At 43.7% G+C, this 26,477-nt stretch overlaps 1 protein-coding gene across 2 annotated transcripts in view; it reads right to left on the reverse strand.

Annotated features, from left to right (window-relative positions):
* The window catches only part of KPNA3 (karyopherin subunit alpha 3), an 81,558-nt gene that overhangs the window by 45,037 nt on the left and 10,044 nt on the right, over window positions 1–26,477 (reverse strand). The window contains exon 1 of one of the 2 annotated variants that reach the window (XM_075919076.2): window positions 78–1,095. In XM_075919076.2, coding sequence (XP_075775191.2) covers window positions 78–374 — 297 coding nt within the window. In that variant the 5' untranslated portion in view covers window positions 375–1,095. Of the gene's footprint in view, window positions 1–77; window positions 1,096–24,721; window positions 24,767–26,477 lie in introns of those variants that run through there. The other variant, XM_075919077.2, reaches the window with a different exon arrangement.

The raw sequence follows: 26,477 nt of genomic DNA on the forward strand, positions 1-26,477 counted from the left end.
ATGGATGGGATGGTTCCCCATACTAAGCCTGGAGTGCCCTGGGCAGGCTGCAGCTGAAGTCACCCTTCCATACTCACTGTGGCAGTGGAAGCTGCAGGGAAACTGAGATACACAGATTGCTGATGTCGCCCCATACTAGGGCCCCCAGTAATCCCTAAAGCTATGTCACTCAGAAGAGGGGGCTTGAGGGAAGGGTTGCACTGGGGGGAGAGGGCAGAGCAGGGGCAGGAGCTGTAGTTGGGGGAAGGGTATGGGCAGCCCCCAGAGCCACAGCAACTCATGCTAGCAGCCGTGTGCAGGCTGGATTGTGGAACTACTCGGGCTGCAGATGGCCCCTGCTCTATGGAGTTGGGCAATTCTAGAATCTGTGTCATAGTCCTTTGTTACAGATTCAGACAGGCACTAGAATGGCTGGTTGTAACCACAGCATTTTGAGTTTGTTTCAGCTTACTGTTGAACTCTGATGTGCTACCTTGAGATCACTGGGCCAGCTCCCTTTTGCATCCTCAGTAGCAGAGACCTGCACATGAGCCTTTTTGCCAACTCTTACTATTCACAATTAATAATGTGTATCTGGCTCCTACTGGAGCCAATCTCATGAAGACACAAGCAGCCTATCCATGGGGAAAAAATCCTTCTGAATGGCTGTTTTTCCCCATTCCCGGGATAAAGCAATCCAATTAGGGCTGTAGCCTGTGTGGGAGAAGGAGATGAAGAACCCCTAGCAGGAAGGACAAGACAGACCCAGCAATGGGGCAAATCATAGAATTAATTTTGAGTTTGGGAAGAAGCTGGAAGCGCTGCACCATCAGCAAACAAAAAAATTCCTTCAGGAAACCAGAATGACCTTATTTTAGAAATTTGGGAAGGATGCAACATTCACACTGGAACAAGGGGAATTTTTAAAGAGGACCCACAATGTAATCTTTTGAAAATAAACCATGATTTGGGGGAATCTGGTTTGCAATTTTTGATCTTTTGGTTTGAAGCCATAAGCTAACTCCTACATAAAACCTGCAACTGCCCTAAGTTCCAGTAAAAGAAAAATAAACACACTGAGGAAACCAGGTCAGAGGACAGATATTAACTTTAGCAAACATCAAAAGCACCAAGCAAGGATAGCCTTACTGGCCTAAACTGATCTATGTCTACACAGCAGCATTATTTCAGAATACCGGACATTATTCCAAAATAACATCATCCATGTCTACACACAAGCAGTTATTTTGACTTAATGTAGAAATAATGTTGAGTTGGAGGACTTCTTACTCCGACTCCTGCAACCCTCATAGTACGAGTATAGGAAGTCGAGGAAGAGTGCTCTATTTTGAAGTAAGTGCTGTGTAGACATTCCCAAATTCAAAATTAGCTTTTTTGACTTAAGGTACGCAATTAGCGTAGCTCAAATTGCATAGCTTAGTTCAAGGTTAGCCCTGCTGTGTAGACATACCCTAATTGTTTTCCGTTTCAGAGATTACAATTCCACTGACAATGATCAGTAGCAAGGCCTCTCAAAGCTTAAATTTTTATGTGAATTGTAACGCTCTCATATTTCCTGTTACTAGACTAGAGTTTAGGTGACATCCTGCTATATTATAAACACATTAACTTAATTTTAGCCCCCTCTATTTTTGACCATAAAAATATAAATGTAACACATTAAAACTCACGGGGAAAGCCTTTACTGGTCCTATCTATAGTAGAGAAAGTTTGCAGAAGTCCCTACTATTGTCAACACTGATTCAGCTTCACCTATAGCAGTGGTCCCCAACCATTGGAGGTTGCCAGGTGCCAGGGGGCACGGCCGTTCACCCGCCGGGCGCCAGAGGGTGGAGACACTTGCGTGCCCGGGGGCGGAGGCCCCCCCCATGCGCCGCGTGCCCGGGGTCCCCTCCAAGGGCCGCGTGCCCGGGGGCGGGGTCCCCAGAACTGCGCGTCCAGGGCTGACCCCCCCCCCCCCAAGCACCGCATGCCCGGGGCTGACACCCCCGCCAAGCGCCGCGCGCCCCCCCTCCCCCAAGTGCCGTGCGCCCGGGGCCGGAGCTCCCCCGCAAGTGCCGCGCGCCCGGGGCCGGTGCCCCCTCCAAGCGCCGCACGCCCAGAGCGCGGGCGGCCAATCTGCGGCGCTCCCAGGGCCGGCGCTCACCGTGCGCCCAGGACCGGCTCCAGCACCATGCATGCGCGACGTGCCCGGGGCCAGGCCAGCCCCGAGCACTTGGCGGGGGCACACAAATGCCCCCGCAGGCACCATGGCGCCCGCAGGCACTGTGTTGGGGACCACTGACCTATAGGAACAACTTCGGGAGCCTATAAGTGTGCATCAACACTGCACCCGTACAAAATCTTACAAAATAAGATATGCAATGTGAACTACATAAATTGCATATCTTATTTCGATCTAATTTTGAAATAGCTTATTTCAAAATAATAAACTGCTATTCCAAAATGTTCCTTAACTGTCCCTTAATGCTCGTGGAATGAGGGCTACAAAGATGTCATAATAGCAAGTCCATTATTTCATTTCAAAATAATGGGCTGGTTTAAAAGACGCAGAAATAGCGCAGTAGTCTAGACGTACCCTAAGAGAACAGACAACAGCAGTGTAGACAAGGCTATTACGACAAATGTAGAATGCACTATGGTAGCCATATTGGTCCCAGAATATTGAGAGACAAGATGGATGAAGGAATACCTTTTTGGAATTTTATTTGTATTTTATTAAAATGCAGAACAGACAAGGATTCCTATTTTTGAACACTGAACCATACCACCACCTCAGCAACCAAGCAAGGTCCACAAGTGCATTGATACTACAAGAAACAAGCAGTGAAGCTGCAATAGGTTTAACCTCAAGGCAGAGAAATAGACTACTCTCAATATGCCACATTTTCTGGCCAATTTCTGCCATAACTGTCCTTGTCAGAAGATGCACAGAGGATGATAAATTATAAGAAGCACCAACTGTCTAATCTTTAATGAACTGTTACCAGTGACAAGGTTTACATATAGCACTATGGTCAAGAAAATAGCACTAAATGCAACATATGCCTACTTTTCATCCCCATCATGTGCCTCGAGTTTAAAGCCCCAATTTAGCCACAACACTTTGCTGAACCAGTGGGCCTTAAGCAAACCACACATGATGGGATGAAATGTAGTCCTCAGTTATCAAAACCAGCACTGAGATTATTTCCACGGCACTTAAGAAGATTGTATTTCATGACATATATGCAGGAAAATGTAAAGGAATTTCTTTAGATGTTAATTTCTTTGCTTCAAGAAAATATATAAACTAAACACTGAGAATTTGGAAAAGAATATTAACACATTTGTATGTACTGTTTACTGAAAGAGGAAACCCGGTAACAGAGTCTACTTCGTTGCAAATTTCATCCTTCAGTAGAAATTGACTTTGTTGTACAAAAATTCAAGCTGCAGCTTATTAGACTTGGATTTGTCTCCTTCGTGCCACTTCAGTGGCTAGTTTCCTCACCATGGACTCTTATGATGTTCAGGGCTTACCCAGAACCTTATGTCACATTCCCACATAGCCCCCAGTGTAGCTGTGCCCCATGGGAGAGAAGGGAACAGTGCTGCAGTGCGTTTTGGCTACTCTGGGCTGGTATCCAAATTCTGGGCCTTAATGGAAGACACAAATGTGGTTTAAAGCCATAGTTCTAGCCCTCTCCATGTTCCAGGACCCAATTCAGAACTGGGGTAAAAGTCTACAGCCAGGGTTTACAATAATTGGTTTTATTAATTTGGGAAGGTGGATTGCATTGTTCAAATATTTAAAGAAAACTATATATTTAGAAAATTGGACCTGGTTTTCTCCAACTGTTGCCAACCCCCATAGCTAGAAAGATCAGACTAGACAAAGTACAGGCAGTCCCCGACTTACGCGGATCCGACTTATGTCGGCTCCGCACTTACGAACGGGGCTTTCTCGCCCCGGAGGTCGAGGTGGCGGATTGCTACCTGCGAGCTCCGGGGCGAGAAAGCCCCGTTCGTAAGCTGCTCCGGTGCCCCTGGTCTGCTGGAGACCGTCTCCAGCAGACCAGGGGCACCGGGCGGGTTCCCGCGCTTCTGAGGCTTTGCCAGAGCAAAGCCTCAGAAGTGCGGGGAACCGCCGCTGCTGTCGCTTCAGTCCCGGTGCCTGTGGTCTGCTGGGGACCGTCCCCAGCAGACCACAGGCACCGGGACTGAAGCGGCAGCCGCGACGGGTCCCGCACCTCTGAGGCTTTGCCAGAGCAAAGCCTCAGAGGTGCGGCACCCCGCTGCCGCTGCGGCTCTGCTCCCCGTGTCCCTGGTCTGCTGGGGGGGGGGGAGGAGCGCAGCTAGTGTGCCCCCCCCCCAGCAGACCAGGCTTTTGTTTTGGACCCTGGGGCAGAGCAGCTGGGGCGCTGCCGATTGGTCCTGCAGCGCCGCTCTGGGCACTACTGGACCACCCCGGCAGCACCCCAGCTGCTCTGCCCCAGGTCCTGATTCAGCCGCTGCTGGTCAGTTTCAGCAGCGGCTGAATCAGGACGCCTGGGGCAGAGCAGATGGGGTGCTCTGCTCCAGGCGTACCCAAGTCAGCTTCTGCTGAAACTGACCAGCGCTACTACAGGAAGCCCGAGGCAGAGTTGCTCTGCCCCGGGCTTCCTGGAATCAGCTGCTGATCAGTTTCAGCAGCAGCTGACTTGGGGGCCTGGGGTTCTTAAGTTGATTCTGTATGTAAGTCAGAACTTGCGGTCAGTTTCAGCAGCCGCTGAATCTGTACGCCAGTTCTGACTTGCATACAGATTCAACTTAAGAACAAACCTACAGTCCCTATCTTGTACGTAACCCGGGGACTGCCTGTATCTAAATTTAATAAAAGCAGAGAGATCTATTTTCTAGCCTAGAAAGACAGGACTAGTGATGTTAATCATTTTATTGATATGCTGATGTCCCAGAGGCAGCAGCAGGTTCTCTGGTGAGGAAGCATTTAACAGGGCCTTAAGGCAGTGTTTCTTGAGGCAGTCAAAGGTGTGCCACAGAGAACAACAGAATTCAGAATGGCCACTCTTAAAGGGGCAGGCAACCTTTTTTTTTTGCTCAATAACTCCCCCAGACTTTTTTTTGGCGCAACAAAAAAAAGCCTTGGTGTTCCTCAAAAAAAATTGTTTGGGGTTCCTCGGTCATGGAAGGCTACTTGTTCTCAAATGGAGTGCATGGTAACACCTCTGGGGTGTGTCTAGACTACAGGGTTTTGTCAACAAAAGTGGACTTCTGTCAGCAGAAATAGTTCTACACTACTGCTGAGTCCTGTCGACATAATGTTGACAGAACTTGGCAGTTTTGTCAGCTGCGGCAAACCCCATTCTACGAGGAATAACAGTTCTATGCCTGAAACCTTCTGTGTCAACAGAAGGCATTATTGCATCTACACTGTCCTTTGCGTCTACACTCATGTCGACAAAGCAGCTTGCTTTGCCGACAGAACTGGATGTGGTCTAGACGCTCTTTGTCGACAGAAGCTTTGTCTACAGTATCTGTTGACAAAGCCTTTGTTCACAAAAGCCTGTAGCCTAGACATACCCTAGGAGGAAAAGTTTTGCTATATATTACAGCATTTCAATATACATCACAAGACCCACTTTATAATTCCCTGTGAAGTTATGGCTTAACTCTCTGCTCTTTTTTGTTATGGAAACAAAGAGCCTCAGACTTTCTAATGGGCATGGTTATTTCCAGGGCACATCTGACAGCAAGGATGCGTAGTTTCTTGCACTGGGGAAGTCTGGTGTTTCAGAAGAGATACAGGTAGATGAACTGACTTGATACACATTCAGATACAACCATCTGGAGGAATTTGGAATGCAGCAGCAGAGGGACTTTCTCCATGTGAATTATTGTATGAGGACGGTGTACTATCATGGCTGGCAACTTACTGATCCTATTGGCCAAAGCAATGGCTACTAAGAATGGCACTTTCACAGAGAAATACGGCAACATTTGCTATGGCCTAGGTTTGAAGGGTTAGACTAGTGGTCTCCAACCTTTTTAAGCATACGATCACTTTTTGAATTTAAGTGTAATCCAGGATCTACCACAAATCCAAACACTCATGCCCCACCTCCTTCCCACCCCTTCTGAGGCCCCACCCCTGCTCACTTCATCCTCCTTCCCGCCATCTCACTCACTTTTATCAGGCTGGGGGCAGGGGCATGGAGTGCAGGGGGGTTCAGGACTGGGTACAGTTTGGAATGCAAGCTCCACCTGGGCACCGCTTACCACAGGTGGCTTCTGGGTGGTGGTGCAGGGGGCTATGGCAGGCTCACCCCTAGCCTGGCCCTGCACAACTTCCAAAGTAGCCAGCAAGTTCTCTCCATCCCAACCCCCCTCTGCTCTGTGGAGATGAGGTACATGGTGGAGGGAAGGGCATCCTGACATCAACACCCCCTCCTCTTCTTTTTGTGCCCTGCACAGCAAGCAGAAGACTTGCAGGGGTGAGAGGCATATCCAAAGCAGAGAGCAGGAGCAGCATTTGACAGCCTCCTGGACAAATCTCTCAGCATCACCTGTCAGACATTCCAAGATCTACCAGTAGATCCCGATCTAGTGGTTGGTGATCACTGGATTAGACCTATGACAATTCACAGGACCAGGTTATGGTCCCAGTGGAACATAGTTCTGATGACCAGTGGGAAAATTCTGATCAAGCCTTCCATAAACCAAACTGTCTTCCGGTGTGTGAAGATACAGCATCCCTCTACAGGGGAAGATTTTCAGGCTAAGTGGACTGCACATAAATTTGTTGGAGCTTGGAGCAATCTCTGGACCCTAGGCTGTGCAATGGTCCAGGTGGGCACCTCATGATGCAGTGAGGCGTTACAATGGTGGCCTTCACTTGATTGGCTTGCAGATCCAGTGAAGCACTGCAGGTGGAGCAGTGTGGTAGTCAGTGCTTTTTTGGAAAGAAAAAAGGTGTGTGTGTGTGTGTGTGTGTGTCCGTGTCCATGTCCCTCTCCCCTCACACCAAAAAGCACCGAACTGGGGGCTAAAATAGGATTGCGGCCCCTTTAAGAGCCGAAACTCCACACTGGGACCCGGGAAAAAAAACTTCGCATCCCAGGCAGGCTTCTGGCAAGAGACAAGCCACCCCACAAAACAGATGACAGTAAGCATGGGGGAAATGGCATTCCTTTTCTGTGTGCTAGGAAAATAGGTGACGGTATGCCGTTCCAGACAGTACCATCACAAAAAAAAATCACAAATGGCAGTAAGAGACATGGAGTGGCATCAATTTGCACCACTTCTTATACCTTCACATTCAGGAGCACGAGGGAAAACATTGTGCACGTGTGAGGCAAATAAACAGTGTTTGCAGACAGCTTCTTCACTCAGGTGCATGGTATACATAGATTCATTCACAAACTTGAAGGTCGGAGTGGATCCATTGTGACCTTGTGTGACCGCCTATATATTTCTGGCCACAGAACATTATGCACTCATTCATGTAATAGACCTCTAATCTCTGGATCAATTATTGAAGTGCTCAAACAATTAAAGATTAAGTTACAGAGATTCCACTATTTACAGATTAAACCTGCCAGGGCCCATGCCCCATAGTGCAGAAGAGGGCAACACCCCTCCATCCCACCCTGCATCTCTGCTAATCTGACAGAAAAATTACTTCTTCACCTCAAATACAGTGATCATTTAGCCCCTGAGCATGTGTGCAAGACCCAGCCACCAGGCACCTGGGAAACCATTCTTTGTAGTAACTCAGAGCCCTCCTCCACTGGCTGCTGGAGATATTTGCTGCTAACAACCACAGATCAGTTACATGCCATTACAGGCAAATCTCATTACACTGTCCTCTCCAGAAAAATATCAAGTTCACTCTTAAAGACAGTTAGGTTTTCTAGCCCTCCCCCTTCACAATCTCCTCTTGGAAGGCTTTTTCAGAACTTCATTCCTCTGATGGTTAAAAATCTTCACCTAATTTTAAGTCTAACCTGGAGATATTCAGTTTATACCATTTGCTCTGGGATCCACACTGATACTTCATATATTTCTCTCTCATGTACTGAGAGCCATCATATCTCCTTTCAATCTTTTGGTTAGGCTAAACAAGCAAAGTAGGGATGTTATCGACTAGGACTATCCGATAAGCAAAAGCCAGCTTAAAATTTAGTTCCTCCCTTCTTCAGCTCCCTGGGAGGGGCCGGGGCACAGCAGAATCATTCTACCTTTGAAATGTACAAGAGTCCCCACTGGGGCTCTTGTACATTTCAAAGTGGAAGCACCACATGGAACCCAGAGTCAGCGGGTGACTCCCCTCTGGCCCCGAGCTCCACGTGGCATTTCAATCTTTGGAATGCATAAGAGCCCCTGCTGAGGCTCTTGTACATTTCAAAGGCAGAACACCACACAGCACTTCTGCCTTTGAGATGTATCAACAGTCGGGCAGCTCTTGCTACATTTCAAAGCAGAAGCGCCCGTATTGACAAATTGAATAGTCGATGGAAATCCCATTGACTATTCGATTAGTTGATTAATTTTAACACCCCTAAAGCAAAGCTCTTTGAATCTCTCCTCGTAATATAGGTTTTCCATTCCTCAGTTCCTAGGAGCCTCTCTCAGCATCTGTTTCAATTTCAATTCATCTTTCTTAAACATGGAGACTAGAATTGCACAGACTATTCCAGAGGAGGTTTCACCAGTGTCTAGGACAATGGTAGTAACACTTGCCTGTCTGCTGAAAAAAACCTCATTTGTTGCATCCAAGGACTACATTAGCCCTTTTTACAGCCACCTCACATAGGTTATCTCTAGACAGTGGGGCTATTTCGGGATACTTCCGGTATCCCAAAATAGCAATTCCGCATCTTTAAACATGCCCATTATTTCAAAATATATTTCAAAACAGGCGCACTATTCCAGCGTCCCTGTAACCCTCGTTCCACAGGGGTTAATGGATTTGTTGGAATAGCACTTTATTTTGAAATTACCTCGAAATAAGCTATGCAATTTGCAGATGCATTGATAGGCTCCTCATACTCATTCTGAGGGTACAGCCAGGTCTCTCCTCCTTTGTCATTTCCCACTGATGCATCTACAACTTACAGCAAGAATATTTTGCAATTAGTCCCTAAATGAATGATCCTGCACTTTGCATTCTTAAATTTAATCCCATTTCTATTGCTCTAGTTCATGTGTTCCCAAACTGAGGGGCCTGCCTCCCTGGAGGGGTGTGAAGGAATTCCGGGGAGGACGCAAGGTGACCCAGCCCCTCTTCCCCCGTCAATCCCCTTGGTATTTGTTTTTCTGCCCCAGTCAGTTCCTTTTTTTTGTTGTTCAACAAGTTTTGCTACTGGAGGGGGGTGTGAGTGAGGGTCTCAAAAATCAAAAAGGGGGCGTGATGCCGAAAAGTTTGGGAACCATGCTCTAGTTCAGGGGTCTCCAAACTACGGCCCGCGGGCCGGATGCGGCCCGCGAGGCCCTCTCATCCGGCCCGTGGAGACTGTGACGGGGAAGAAACTCCCCGCACTAACAGCCCCTCCCCTGGAGAAGCGCCGAGCAGCGCAGCGCCGCGGAGCTGGGGCGGGGAAGAAACTCCCCACACTGACAGCCCCTCCCCCGGAGAAGCGCCGAGCGGCGCAGCGCAGCGGAGCCCAGGGGAATGCCCACGGGGAGGGGAGCAAGGGCGCACAGCCGCAGGCGCGGCAGGCAAGGAAGGCGGCAGGACCCAGGAGGAGAAGGGGCAGGGACGCCAGGGTGAGCGGCACGCCCCGTGCGTGCCGGCTCAAAAGGGGGAGGGGCCGGAAGGACAGGGGCGGCCGGCACTCACTTTCTTTTGGGCAGGCAGCCAGGAGAGGGAAGCCGGAGGAGCCAGCGGGACGGAGGAGGGACTCTGGACCCGCGCAGCCCTTGCCCTGGGCAGCGAGACTCCCTGGCCGGGAGTGCGGGGGATCGGAGCCGCCAACGGATGGCCACACGCCCTGCGGACCGACGGCCGAGCCCGGGCTCTGCGCGTCCCTCACAGCAAGAGGGGTTGGGACTTGGCGTGGACAATTGCTCTCTATTGGCCAGTGCGTTCTTATCCTATTGGCTAGCTCTCTCATGAGGTCACTAGTGGGCTGGGCTCTATTTTGGCATCCAGGAAACAATTTCACCATTCACACTAATACAGGTGTTCATGTGTAGTGTATCAATGTGTTATTAAATAACTGAATAAAATAATATTAAATTAAAAACAACATCCATGTTTTGATTGTTTTTTATTTGGACCTCAAGTGTGTAGTCGGCCCCCGAACTGCTGTTTGATAGTTAATGCGGCCCTCGGGCAGAAAAGTTTGGAGACCCCTGCTCTAGTTTATAAGGCCATCCAGATATTCTTGTGTGATATTTTGGTCCTGCTCCATATTGGCAATCTCCCCAACTTCCTGTCATCTGTAGATTTTATTAGTGCACTACCATTTTTTGTGGGAAAGTCCATAATAAAAACACCAGCAACCTCCCTCCAGCCTGGTATGGCTCATTGTAGTCTCCCCTTTAACCAGTTTCTTATCCATCTTCCAACTCTCATATTAATGACCATTTTCTCCAAGTTAACTAACAATTTCTCATGTGGAACTATATTAAACACCTTTCTGAAATCCAGGTAGATTAGGCCTACTGCATTTCCTTTGTCTGAAAAAATTAGTTATCTTTTCAAAGGAGATCAGGTTGGTCTGGCACAATATATCTTTTGTAAAACCATGCTGTATTTTATCTCAATTACCATTTACCCCTATGTCTTTAATTACTTTCTCTTTTGAAATTTGTTCCAAGACCTTACATACATTTGAAATCAAACTAAAAGGCCTAAAACTAATATTTTTTCTCCTTTCTTAAAAATAGGTACCAGATTAGATATTCTCCAGTTACAGATTTATTGATTACCCAAATTTACAAGCTTCATTAAAAATCCTTGCTTTTAGGTTTGCAATTTCATACAATGGATCCTTTAATATTCTTGGATTGAGATATCTCCCCCTCTCCCAGCCCCATTTCAGTCTCTTTAAACGGAAATACATGTTGAGTCCAACTCTCAAGCATTATATGTTCCACTCTACATGGGACTGGTGAGGCGTCAGCTAGAGACAGTTCTAGACACCACAATGTAAGTAGTAGATGAAGTGGGTAGAATCCAGAAAAGAACAAAAGCTGAAAGTTTAGAAAACCTGACCTATGGGGAAAGATTAGACTGGGCATATTTCGTGTTGAGAAAAGAAAACAAAGGTGGTCTGATAATTTTCAAATATGTTTAGGTCGGTTATAAAGAAAATATTTACCAACTGTTCTGTGTCCATTAGTAATAGAACAAGAAACAAGCAGCTGAGTCTTCAGCAAGGGAGATTTAGGTTGAATATTAGGGAAAATTATCCTTATCGTTAGGATGTTAACTTTTCCTATAACAGGGAAGGAACCTAAGGCTTGCCTAGATCTAGCCCAGAGGCTAGGGCTCCCCCCAGAATTAGGGAGCCCATGCTGATGCTTCAATCCCCTTGACATTCTCCTGTGGAATTGGAACACAAAATCTATTAGCTTGGAGCCCCAAAGGTTCTGGTGTTTGAGGGGAACATGGGAAATGTCTCTCTCCTCAGTCAGGAGCCCTGTCAGAGAGGAGGGTTTGTTTGCTTCTCACTTGTGTGCAACCCCTGATTGATTTTTCTGTGCATCAGTGGCCCTAGGGCCCAAAACAGATTTCCCACTCCATCCCAGAAATTAACCAAGATTTTGAAATCTCTGCCATTGGAGGTTTTTAAGAACAGATTCAATCAGTGCTTCTCAATTCTTACCACTGTGGGCCACATATGCAGCTCTCGGTTACGTGGGTAGCATTCACACAATACATATACTACCTGTACGGCCCTGAGGATATCATATGTGCAGCTGATGTGGCTTCTATAAGGCCACAAGTGACCTGCAGGGTTGAGATACACTGGGTTACATAAACCCATCACTGGTAGTAGTCTGGGACCATGTGTAATTCAGTGAGCAAGTTCATGATGGAAAGGAAAGAGGGGTCTCAATTTCTAAAAATCTACAGAATCAAATTCAATAGTGTCATGCTCCATGGTGTGGTACAAGAGATTTGCTGCCCCTCTGACTCAACTCCAGACCCTACTGTTGGTAGAAATGTTGACAATGCAGTAGGAATGGGTCAACTTGGGAATCATTAAGAAGCTTTTTTCCACATATATAATGGTACCAAATATGACGAATCTAGAACAAGTATGTTTTTTTAAGCAAGTTTAATATAGGCATTTCAAACATGCAGCCCTCACATTTAAATTTTGGTCCTCAACTGACAATACTTTTATCAATAATGGTCAGAAAATGATACCTCATTAAGCTTTTTAATGCTACAGAATATTACAAATAAAATGAGTCCTTCAAACTGACTTGCCATCAGTAAGAAATAAGTGGTTCAACAGTACTATCAGCTTTATTATGTAAAAAAAGTTGAGGCACTAAGACATCAGCATCCAGCTAGAAATTACTGAAATCCAACTACAAATGCTACGCAAATAATTACATATCACACTTTAGAATTGTAATCATGATAACGTAACTATTACAAAAGCCTTATTTTTACTTTAGTCTATCATTTGTACACATTAATGGGGAGATGAAGAATACCAGCAGTAGCTGAATCTTTGGAGAATATAACCATGGAAGACCTGGTTAAAAACTATGCTTAAGCGACACCCTTATAGGCTGAAAGTCTTCCCAGAAATTCAATTTTGCAAGGTTAGTGAGCATCAGGAAAAAATTGAAGATGTTGGCATAATTGCCAGCCACAGGCAAGGCTCTCCTTATACTAGGTCCCATGACATGCATCTTGAGACTAATAGCTGCTTCTTCTGAAGTCAGTCAGAATTCTGAAAGCATCCATTAAGAACAATTTCAATAAGAAACAGGTGAGAAATTGCATGAAGCAGTCATTCTTAGTGAGAACATTTAATGGAAATTAAAATTAAGTAGACATATTGACCCAAAAGATAGTGTCATGAATGGATATGTCACATCAAGTGCTATGGTAAGAATGTTTACTATGTTACATCAACAGGTAAGAGAAACAAATACTGATTTTATTGCTGCAAACCGTGGAGTTCATAAATTGCCTTGCAGAAACTCTTATGGAGGAGAAAGAATAGTAACAAATGCATAATTGCAATGCTCTTAAAGCACTTACTGAAGATGAACTGTGGGATATGGATGTAGCAATTCTATCTGCAGGAATGGATCACAATGCATGTTCTTAAAAAGCTGCAAAACCACGGTTCTATCAAAAGCATAAAAGTGCTGAATTTTTATGGAAAAGCAGTTTGTTCCTGTGGTACATGGGAATTGCAGAGATCCATTGCTGATGCCAAACTTGAAAAAGTAATCCCACATGGCCTGTGTTTCTACTTTAAATGGTGTATCAGTGATCAGTGACTTCAGCACCAACAAGTCTGACAATATGCGAATAGAGAATAAGATTGCCATTTTATTGCAAAGCCTCACATAGGCAGGTTTCCAACATCTGTGTATTCTGCCACTACAAATAGCTGTTGGAAAGACCAAATTATCTTAGTGGAACACATTTGATCCAGCCTCCAAAGTTACAACCTGCACTCTAAAGGAGATTGGAACACAGTCGATATAGTTACTGATAAGGTCATAATTGCACAGGAGGCATTTGTATGCAGACTGCCATGTGAAGACCAAAATTATGACACTACGTAGGGCTACACTGATGGAGGTTTTTCACAAAGCAGACAAATGGAGAAGTTCCCACTAACAAGGGGGCACTTATGCCGGCTCTAAAAATAGCAAATAGTCAATGGAAAGAGCAAAACTACCATTCCCTATGAGGCATGGATGGATCTTGAAGGATGGACTGATCACACTACTTGTGTGTGAAATACCATGTACTCCCAAATAGGGCCAACTCATTTGAATGAAGGCAATTTAAATCATTGCTTTAAATCACAATTTAAAGCACCAAGAGAAAAATCATAGATTTAAATCAAGATTGCCACTGATACTTCACATTTCTTATACAACAATGCAAATATGATCACTAAAACATGTTAATTTACAACCCAATACAGCATTTTACAACATCTAGGAGGGCATATACTTTGTGTAATTTTTAGATAAAATTAATAAAAATCAAGTTAAAAATAGTACATAATACTCGTTGGTGTATATCTACAGCACTACCTTTGGAATGGTAAGAACTAAATCAACCACACATACGTACGTAAGGGTACTTACTAAATCTTAAATGGTACACAAATGTGAAATATTTGCAATTGCAGCAGTCTCCTCAGTTGTCAGCTGATGGCTATCCACAGACAAGTTATTACAATACTAAGACTGTTTACACTTCTAAAATTGAAGTGCAGCACCAGCAACACTTTAAAGTGTGCACACCACAGGAGTGCTAGGAGAGAGCTCTCCCAGAGTTTTATGTAAACCACCTCCACCATGGGAGCAGCTAACATCGTTTGGAGCCCATTTACACTGGCGCTTTACAGAACTGTAGCTTGCTGTGACTGGGGTGTGCTGCAGCACAGTAAAGTGGCAGTGAAGACTTAGCCCACACATACTGTACTTAAAATTTCTACAACTCTCTCGTCTTCCCTGCTACCACGCATTTTTATTCATATTTGATTTAGGCAATGACTTTTCCTGCTTTTTCAACTCCATCTATTTCTTAGCTTTGAGTGAAATAAGAGGAAGTTACTGCTGTGAAAAGTTGGCCTAACTGAAGGAACTGTTTCAAGATGCCTGGATGATGATTTCCCTCAATTCAGGGAAGTGACTTTGTTTACATCATTGGTAAACATGTTAAATGGTTTGCTCCAGTCCTGAAAAGTATTATGATTGGCATTCCCGAGGAGTGATTTTTGAGATGCCCATGCTATGGGCATCATCATGTAAGTTAGGCATCTACCTTTATATCTGGGGTAGAGAATGTTCAAGAAAATGAGGTGGAGTTAGTGCTTGATCCATTCGCTTTTTTGTTTAGAACTTTCTAGAGAGGTATTTCTTTTATCGGTATCTCTAAGTGCCTTCCAAATTTCAACAGCATCAGCAACACATCAACAATTTCTCTGAAGTTTAAGATTATGGATCTAGGGTTCAGTATACTTAGTACATCTCTGCAGTGCTCTTTAAACCAATCTAGATACTTTAAGATTCTTCCATCTATTTTATCATGATTTTCTTCCCAAATTTTAATGAGAATAGAACAGTTTTTAATTGCTCAAAGCAATCCGCCAACCACCGAATTCCACCAAGCATCCTGAGGAAGAATTAGTTTCCACCCTCCTGCTCACCTCAGTGAAGATAAATGTTTGTTAAAGTATTTTGAGACTTCAACATTTTCTTTTATTCCTCGAGAAGACATATGAATCTTTGGCTAAAAGGTACATTAAATGGGTACTGCAACCATATGTTGAGCATTCTTCTGTTTTTTTTCTCCTATCATCTCATCTTTGCATCACTGTCTGAGAACACACTGCATGAGAGTTGAATTTTCATTCCACTTTTAGAATTTTCACTGTCACTTCTAACTAGTCTGTTGGATGGGCATTCCCCAATGTATCTATTGTTTCTAAAAGATGTGCAAAAGCCCATCTTCTATTGGCACATATTACTGGATCGCTCCACCCATTATGGCTTAAGCAGGCACATTTTCCTCAGTATTTTTCTTGCACACTATTCAAATTCCTTCTCGTACACTGTATCTAGCAGCCTTCCACCAATGTCTGCTTTACCAGGCTGAGGGTAATCTGGGTTAAGAAGTCAACTATGTCAATTAGAATGTTTGTTATGGCACCAAAAAAAAAATTGTTGCATAAATGAACCAAGCATTCTTCTCATCTATGGTGTCTTGTGGGCATTTGCTGATTCTTACTACAAACTCATCCATCGTGGTGATTTCACTGGATGACTGAAATCTTTTGCTTGCTAAAGTTCCTTGTTGTCTGAAACATGCTGTTGCAGCACAGCTGCTAGAACTACAAATGGATTACTCTGAAGTTGTTGCAGATAAACAGTCAAAGTCTCTTAAGTTTAAATGGGATCCCTGAAACAAAATTCAAAAATTTTTTTGAATAATCATTCTTCTTACTTTATTATTCTGTTAATCGTTTATATTTTTTCCAGCTAGGATGCAGATCCGATTCCAAATTACCAAAAAGCTAAGACTGAGTGCACTTGCCTGTATAACGCATTGTAGAGTGAATTATCCACTAGTTGATCCACATAGTTCTTCAGATATTCCCCCAATAAGCAATTTCTTGCAGTTAGGCCCTGAATCTCCTTCTTGCACTGCTTATACCTGACATTTTCCTTTACCCAGGGAAGGAATATCTTTAAAATATTCTCAGACAGGGTCACTTATGCCCAGAAGTCATGACCATTTCTCTGTGGCAAAACTAGGAAGAATATAGAAAGCTGTGTGTGTACTGAATAATGACTTCCTTTTTTCTTTTCAATTCACTCCGACGGGGCCCTCCCAATGCTTTATAAAAACATGTTTATGAAAAGACATAACTGAAAAATGCTTTATGCAAAATAATTCCTGTAAGGTATCATTGGAAAGCTTGTAATCTACTAAAAGTATATATTCTATTTGTGTGCATGTATCATTCCTATATTTTAAGTTATATGAAGTAAAAACCTGTTTTACTAATATAGACATATAGTGAGGGACATTAAAGGGACTTCAGAAACGTGATGGTTTATTGATAAGGACAATGAACTGCAAGTGGGTTTAAAAACCTAGGAGGATAACCGCATTGGTCTGTAACTTTAAAAACTAGTAGTCCTGTAGCACCTTAGAGACTGACAAAAATACATGTGGTATCATGAGCTTTCGTGGGCAAACACACTTCTTCAAATGAGCTTCAGTGGCCAAGCAGGTTCAATCACGGATTTAAAAGTAGCCATTCCCATTCTTCTACAAAGGAATTTCACAAGCCAACTACAGAGAGAGAATGTGGAACTGACCTTCATATGCAAATTTGACACGGTTTCTCTTGACCTGAACAAAGACATTAACTGGATGGCCCATTATAAAATCAGCTTTCCTTATATTTAACACCTCATTGACATAAAAAGCTACATATGGGCCACTTCCAGGCCACTTAATTAGCCCCTTTAGCACCAGCACTGCAACTGACAGGTACTTTTTTCACCCTCTCCCTTCTTTCTATTATAAATTCTGAGTGGTCCTTCCCCCCCCCCCCCCATTTTCTCCACTCAAGTTTATCGGAAGGGGGTTTTGCTCACAAAGCTCATGATACTATATGTATTTTTGTTAGTCTCTAAGGTGCCACAGGACTACTCATTTATAAATGAGTTTATTTTTCCTATCAGCCAATGAGTAGGAGACACTCAGAGACCCCACAAAAACATACGCTCATATCACCTGATGCTATAATCCATCTTGAATTTTGTACTTTTCCATACAGGTGTAGCAGAACCAAAGACTTCCTGCACTAGGGAAATTCTACATAAGGTTAAGGAAAATAAACAATGATGGTTTTCCACTGGCTTTGCAAACTGCCTCCTCACCCCAACAGGATACATGAAAAACACTTGGAAACAAAGGGACTAACAACAGGGGTGGAGGAAAACTGCTGGATCCAGGTCAGAAAGGACATCTCTGGCCTGAGAAGGACTTCCCCTGAAATAAGAATTAGGGTGAGAAATGATGATTTATAACAAGTTCTTAGGGCATAAAGCTTAGCTTGTGTTTTGTTTGGTTTTATTTTACTTTTTTATTTTACTTACTGTTCTGTCTGTTCTCTTATGACCACTTAAATCCTACTTTTCATACTTCATCACTTCTGTTTATTAATAAACCCTGTGTAAATAACTTACCGGAGAGACAGTTGTGCATCTCTTATTGATAAAGGGCCAAATATTTTATGAGCTTGCTCTGATTAAAATGGTCATCAACATCATCGTCCTTCACGCCCACTGGCACATAGAGCAGCAACAAAGGTCCTCCACTTCTGTCTGTCTCTGGCCAGCCTCTCATTAGTGCCCCAAGTGTAATTCATGATCTGCATTTATACTTCAATGGTCCGGCACCATGTTGTCTTGGGTCATTATCGTACATACATTCCAGAACCCAATTCTGGTCTTAATTCTGGCACTCAGGACTTCCATCTTTATGTCAATAGCTTCATTTCTGCTTGCACCACTGGCAGTCATACAAGTCACTGTAAGTGACTCTGGAAGGCTGTCTCACACAACTGAGAAGGAATTCTTTGTTGCTGTTTCTGTAACAAAAGCTGTTTCTATGTCAGGGTTGTTAGCCCTGAACCAAACCCCCAATCCTGGAGGACCGGTGAGCATACTTAGTCTTGCTCCTCTCCCCTTGACCTCTCCAGCTTGGTTGAACCTACCAGGATCATTAAGTTCCCGCCGGCATAGCTCCTGGGATCATAAGAACACACAAGCTGTCCTACCCCGACAAGGCACATGCACAAGCAGCAGCTGATTAAAATTGTATAAAGAGTAAAATGGATTTATCTGGGGTTCCAGTCCAATTCGCACCTGGGTACTGTGGCAAATCCCTTTGACTAACACTTCTAAGAGGTGAGCTGATCTTATAATTCTGTATAACTCTGCTGTAGGCTGTGAACCCATCTCTGTGCCAGTGCTGAAGCAGATCGGAGGGCCTGGCTTAGCTGGACATAGCAGCGGGGTGCATCGACAAGCAGGTAGGAAGGTTTGGTAGTATTTTAGCACATTAAGTGACCGTCTCCAGGGACTCTCTGACCAAACTGGTCATGCTCCACTGTTCCTTTCTACTCTCTGCCTATGCCCTTTCCTATAATATTGTTTCTTGTCTTGCAGACATGGTCTTAAACACCTCTGCCTTGCTTGGCCCAGATTCCCCACCACATACCCACAGAACAACAAACCTATCCAGCCCGTGACTTTCTTTACACATGTGACTTTAATCTTCAAGACTTACAAAGTGAAAGGCCAGAACTTTGAAGAATCAAGAACTGGTAATTAAGCTGGGCAGACTAGAGCCATTAATTAATTTTTCTGAGAAAAATGAACATGTTTAGCATGTTTTAAAGTTGCACTTAAATCTCATCAAACAAGAGAAATTTAGTATTTTATTGATCTAAAAATTTCAAAAAATCTGACTTCCGTGTCAAATAATTGATTTTTATCTACTGTGAAGATAAAACAGATGAAGACTAATCACACTCTGGGCAGAACACTTGTTTTTGCCCCACCCCAATACAGAACTGCTGATACAGAGCTGCTTTCCAGTCCCTCCCCAAACATTCCTTGCAACCTCCCCAAAAAAATCTTGGTAAGACATTCACTCCACTTTTGACAGCTTCCAAAACAATAGCTGAACTTGCACACAACTGCACTAATCTGGACTGTTAATTCCCTGCCCACCAAGCCTTGTGTGTTTTGTTAAACGGCATTTAATAAAACAAACTTGGTAAAAGATATCAATCTGTGTTTCCTACATATGGCAATTGCTGCTGGCAGTAATATAAAAGTAACAGTAAAAGTCCTGGTCAGGAATCACACTTTCATGCAAGGCGGGAAGTTAAAGGCATAATAAGTTGCTTTATGAAAAAGACATTTTGGGGGCCCTATCAAAATGTTGCCTCAAAACATCCCTGATTCAAATAGCTTCCATTTACGCTCCTCTAATAGTCCTGGTATCTGACTGCTCAAATTCAGCAGCCAAGCCATCAATCTCCATGCTCTACCCTGGAGGACCTTTTCACCCTCAACCTCACAAATATTATATGTAGCATGCAGAAGGCTGCTATGACTATGGGAATGTTTTCCTCATTTAGGTCTCATTTGCACTAAGACAGGCCCAGCATGCTTTTTATCCAAAGACACATGCTACTGTCATTCTGATCAGCCTACTGAAATTCTCCTTGCTGCTGTCCAGGTTCACTGTGTAAGGCTTCATAACCCATGGGAGTAAAGTGATCCTGGGAGACCCAGCATACTACTGGCATTTCAACATCCCCAACAGGAATCTGCTAGTCAGAAATCTTTTGTAGCTTTCGGTGCAAGACAGCGATAATGCACGGGTCATGCACCTTCCCGGATCAGTCCACGTTGATTTCACATAAATGCCCACAGTGATCCATAACCATATGGAAGTACTTCCAATACCATAGAGAAGTACTTCTTATTTATACCATCACAAAATGATCCAGATTCAAACCTGAAATGTGTGCCATCTATCACTCCACCACAGTTAGGTAACCCCACTGTCCCAAAGCCATCCACTATTTCACACACACTGCCAAGAGTCTCAGTCCTTCGTAGCATAATGTAAATGTGTTGGATCATTAATTGCATTAACGTTGCCCAAGGTTGACTTCTCAACTCCGAAGTGACTTGTGGCTGAGCAGCAGCAGTCTGGAGTTCCCAGTTTCCACACTACAATTGCCACATGCTTCGCCACTGACAGGGCAGCTCTTATTTTGGTGTCCTCCCACCATAGCACTAGGGTGAGCACCACACACAATTCCCGGAAGGTGGATTTCTACACTGAAAGTTCTGCAGGCACTGCTTGTCATCCCAGACTTGCCAAATGATGGAACCCCACCACTCAATGCTTGCTTCCTGAGCCCAAAGCAGACAGTCAGTCCAGTGTTCAGCTGCTCCAGAAATGGCAAAAGCAATCTGGTGTTGTTTCCACAGCACACAACAGGTCAGACAGCTCGGATACCTATTCATATTGGGTGCTAATGATATACTGAATGACCATCCAGGATATGTTCTTAACAGTGACAACAGTACCAGAGCCATTCTTTCAAATAGAGACGGTAGATGCACAATTAATAGGGGCCAGTGCAAAACACCATGAAACACTGTTGGAAGCCCACAGAATGCTGGGAGAGAAAGAACTGCATAATGGGATGCTGAGCCCACATCCATGATGCTCTGATCTATTCCACCTTCCCACAACTCCTAGCTGCAGAAGGTGGCATGTAGTACAGTGGAATAGATATCCCACAGTGCACCGATCTGTCAATTCTAGAGCACCAAGTGTGGATGCGTTCTGCCAACAGGAGTTTAGTCAGAACTAGGAATGTAAAAAGTCTGTTAAAAAGGTAACCATGTAACTGCTGAAAATCTTAGCAGTTACATGCACAGCGAGCTCTGCAGTATAAAGCTTTATACTGCAGAGCACACAGCAAAGCCTTCCTGGGAACACAGCCTGTAGGGGGCTGCCAGCTCTGCTCCCAGGAAGGAATCTTTACTGCAGCAGCAAAGTTGCTTCCCTGGAAGTGGAGCCAGCAAGAGGTTCAATGCTGCAGCAAAGCTGGCTCCACTCCTGGGGAGGAGGCTTCCTGCTGCTCCTTGGGAGGCTTCACTGCAGACTGGCTCTGCAGCTGGCTTTGCTCCCAGGGAGTCAGCGTGTAACCTGCGGTAGGGGGAAGCCAGGGCAGAACCATCATGGACAGGGGGTTGCTCTGGTCAGAAGAGGCAGCACCTGCTTGCGGTGGGCACCACAGCACTGGAACAGCCCCCTGACTGGGGCAGGCAGGGGTCTGCTCCAGACCCTACAGTTAACTGGAACAGGTAAGCATTATCAGTTTAATCAGCTAACCAGTAAGCATCACCCTAACCTTTCACATCTCTAGATAGAACATGCACAAGTGATTAATTATACCAGTTTGTCTGTTTAACTTGCTTCAACAAAACTCTGTAGTGCAAACAAGGCTTTAAGTTGTCCTTTGAGGAACAACTTCTAGTTTCCTCCATCTCAGAGTGCTATCCACATTTGGAGCTAATATTTGGTCTCTGAGAATGAGGCTCAATGTGTACAACAATCTACGCTGGCTTTACTACCTATGATACCAGCACCAGGGCCGACAAGCCTCCAACAAGACTAGTATGCAGTTTGTTGTAAAAATGGCAAACCAGTGGGATACTATCTCATTTATTGTCAACCTCCCTGGTCTTATGATATCCTTACTGAAATTTCTTTGCTTTCATGCTGCACTGTTGACAGTTCCCATCATACCACTTTTGTGGCCTCCCACATGCCATCTGTTCATAGATGTTCATGTTTCTACAGCTGGTCTGTAGCTGTGGTTGCAGCCTCTTTCCCCCACAGGCAGGAGATCCAATACCTCTTTGTTCACTCCAGGCAGGACTGCATCTAATGCATGGACCTGCCATGGTCAGTTGGGCAACTGCACACAAGGTTGAGCTGCTAGGTGTGCTTGCCAAGGTTTTGCAATCAGAAAATGACATAAAAACACATGGGGAAGTTTAAAAGGTATGGATGGGAAGAGGGTGGGTGAGAGAGATGGTGGCTTCCAGTCTCTAACTCCTGAGAAGTAGATTTACAGTTGTGACTCGAGTAGTCACTGTCATAGTGAACTAGGCATTGTGGGACATATGGTGGAGAACTCTTGGGTTTGACACAGGTCAGTCAGTGTCTACATTTGCACAGCATTAACCTAAGTAGTCAGTTATGGCTCCACACCATTTAAGGAGGTGATTAGATAAAGTGTATTGGTGTAACAGAATGCTTACATCACCTGGAGACAAATCTGAGTGCAGGCACATGCATCAATAGGTCAATGCAAGGCAATCTGAGGAACTGTTCCGGATTGAAGTGTCATTAGAGGAGGTTTTGGAACAAATAGAAAAACTTAATGTTAACAAATCTCCGGGACCAGATGGCATTCATCCAAGGGTTCTAAAAGAACTTAAATGGGAAATTGCTGAGCTATTATCTGTGGTTTGTAACCTATCCTTTAAATCAGCTTCTGTACCTAATGACTGGAAGGTAGCCAACATAACACCAATATTTAAAAAGGGGTCTAGAGGCGATCCTGGCAATTACAGACCGGTAAGTCTAACTTCAGTACCGGGCAAATTAGTCGAAACAATAGGAAAGAATAAAATTGTGAAGCATGTAGAACAACATAATTTGTTGGACAAAAGTCAACATGGTTTCTGTAAAATCCTGTCTTACTAATCTATTAGAGTTCTTTGAAGGGGTTAACAAACATGCGGACAAGGGGGATCCAGTAGATATAGTATACTTGGATTTTCAGAAAGCCTTTGATAAGGTCCCTCACCAAAGGCTCTTGTGTAAATTACATGGCCATGGGATAAGAGGGAAGGTCCTTTCTTGGATTGAGAACTGGTTAAAAGACAGGAAACAAAGGGTAGGAATAAATGGTAAATTTTCAGATTGGAGAGGGGTAACTAGTGGTGTACCCCAAGGGTCAGTCCTGGGACCAATCCTTTTCAACTTATTCAAAAATGATCTGGAGAAAGGGGTAAGCAGTGAGGTAGTAAAGTTTGCAGATGATACCAAACTGTTTAGGATAGTCAAGACAGAAGCAGACTGTGAGGGACTCAAAGAAGATCTCACCAAACTGAGTGACTGGGCAACAAAATGGCAAATGAAATTTAATGTGGATAAGTGTAAAGTAATGCACATCGGGAAAAATAACCCCAACTATACGTACAGTATGATGGGGACTAATTTGGCTACGACAAATCAGGAAAGAGATCCTGGATTTATCGTGGACAGTTCTCTGAAAACTTCCACATAGAGTGCAGCGGCGGTCAAAAAGGCAAATAGGATGCTAGGAATTATTAGGAAAGGGATAGAAAATAAGACCCAGAATATCTTACTGCCCCTGTATAAAACTATGGTATGCCCACATCTTGAATACTGTGTACAGATGTGGTCTCCTCACCTCAAAAAAGATATTTTGGCCTTGGAAAGGGTTCAGAAAAGGGCAACTAAAATGATTAGGGGTTTGGAACGGGTCCCATACGAGGAGAGGCTAAAGAGACTGGGACTTTTCAGTTTAGAAAAGAGGAGACTGAGGGGGGATATGATAGAGGTCTATAAAATCATGAATGGTGTGGAGAGGGCTGATAAAGAAAAGTTATTTATTAGTTCCCATAATATAAGGACTAGAGGACACCAAATAAAATTAATGGGTAGCAGGTTTAAAACTAATAAAAGGAAGTTCTTCTTCACACAGCATGTTGTCAACCTGTGGAACTCCTTGCCAGAGGAGGCTGTGAAGGCTAGGACTATAATAGAGTTTAAAGAGAAGCTGGATAAATTCATGGAGGTTAGGTCCATAAAAGGCTATTAGCCAGGGGATAAAATGGTGTCCTTGGCCTCTGTTTGTCAGAGGCTGGAGAGGGATGGCAGGAGACAAATCGCTTGATCATTGTCTTCGGTCCACCCTCTCTGGGGCACCTGGTGCTGGCCACTGTTGGTAGACAGGATACTGGGCTAGATGGACCTTTGGCCGTTCTTATGTTATGTTCTTATGTTATGTAATCTGCATCAACCTAAGAAGTGTAGATTACACCTGAACTGCTAAAACTGCTCTCTTCAAAGATCTCAAAATTCCAGCTAACTGACAGCTTCTATAATGCTTTGTAATACAAAAATTTAGTAGCAGAGTAGTATTTATCTGACACCAAATTTTCAAACAATTTTATTCCAAATTAAATACACACAGCAAAGACAATACAGCTCCATTTAGCTTAGTCAGTGAAAGTAGGCAAGGGTAAAGGAAAGACTAGGAAGGAGTAGGGAACTGAAGAATACTTCATATTTCTAGAGTTCACACAAAAATTTAGGCCTAACATTCTACATAGGATATGGAGGATAAGTAAAAACAGATCAAATTACCTTCCGCAGTTCAATTGTTACTTCATTTCTGTGTCTTCTCATTGTCTGCAAAAATAAACAAAAAACCCAAGATTACTATGAAGAAAAACAGCATACAAGGATTTGTGAACAATCTTCTCCCAAGCTTTTTAGAGGATTAAAGAGAAAGAAAATACCTTACAAATATGGTAAAAGCTTCATGATGAATGCAGAAAACAGGTACACTAAAGGATAGAAATCTTTTTTAATAGTTTAATATAGTGTTCTATTGTGAAATGCAACTATGCTCAGCTTTCTTTGGTCTTATTAAATATTTACAGGTAAACCATCAAGAAAAAAGTTGACTACATAAATGTAAATGTTAACCATACACAGGTAATACGCAACAATCTGACCTTTGCATATTTCATCTGTAACCCAGTTATCCCAATGTTTGCCTAAGATCAGCACATGGACAAGAAGAGCTGATGATGCTTAAGTCACTTAAAATTAAGGTTATGCTTGTAGGTAGTGGGAAGCACAAGAGCTTACTGAAGTACGAGTAGAGGATGCAATCAATCTATGGGTCCTTTTAGATTTCTCACTGATACTGGACCCTCACAGCAACATCTACAAGAAGCACATTCTACTATCCCAGATGGCTTAGAGATATGCCACCCTTGATCATATTACCTCTTGCACCCTCTAATTAATTTATAGAAATACAATAAATCTGAAAGCATCAACTTTGAAAAACCACAACTGGCACAGAATGAAACAGCATATCTCCTCAGCCAGATGGGAACCCAGAGCATGAAGTCCTTTCCATTTTCTATGGGCAACCAAATAACCTTTAAATTCTTGATCTTTATCTTCAAAGATCTAAATGGCCTCTGCCCACACCACCTAAATCTCCATCTCATTCTTGTACGCCTCAACTATAAGGATCCATGTAACAATTATATACACCGAATGAAGATCATGTGCACCAAAAGACAAGGCTTTTTATGGGCTTACCCAATACTATGACATCACTCCAACTAGAGATGTTAGAGTTTAACTGACTAACCATTTAACAGATAAGCTCATGCTTATAGGTTAATGGTATTGGTGACACTCAGCCAGCTTCCAGGGAGGTGGCTTCACTGTAGCAGAGCACTGAATTTTCCTCCTTGGGAGCCGGGCCAGCAGGGGCTGGCAACCCTGCTCCCAGGGAGGCTTCCTGAAGGCTCTGCAGTAAAAAGCTAAGCTTTATACTGCAGAGCACACAGCACATGTAACCACTAAGATATTTAGCGGCTATATGGTTACATATTAACATCCTTAACTCAAACAATAAATAAATACAACCATGAACCTCAAAATTTTCTGATTCAACATGAAGTGACCTTGCATCCCACAACCTATGCTCTCTGAATGACTGCCCTTTTCCCCATGCCATACTGTTATAGCTGAGGTACCCAGAGTTGGAACCACTCTTCATAAAAAAACAGAGGCTGCTAATGACAAGATGATGTCTGAGAGAGCTCCAGGACATGGGAACTTGTTCCCTCACCCTATCCCTACCCCACTATTTTTATTATTCCTATGAGCACACTTTTAAAAGCAGCATAGTTAATTCTTGTTTTGCCTACTGTTCCAGAACACTATTTTTTAGAGGACATCTGTACAAAAGAATTATTTATGCCTGATTCAGATTAATATTACTGGAAATACTCAGTGCATTAATAGTTTCCTTAAAAAGTCCTAAATACAGGATAAATTTGAGACTGCACAAATGTAAAGAAAGTAACTCTTT

The sequence above is a fragment of the Pelodiscus sinensis genome, chromosome 1 (genome assembly GCF_052426305.1).
Source record: "Pelodiscus sinensis isolate ZL-2025 chromosome 1, ASM5242630v1, whole genome shotgun sequence".
In the NCBI taxonomy this organism is placed as follows: domain Eukaryota; kingdom Metazoa; phylum Chordata; order Testudines; family Trionychidae; genus Pelodiscus; species Pelodiscus sinensis.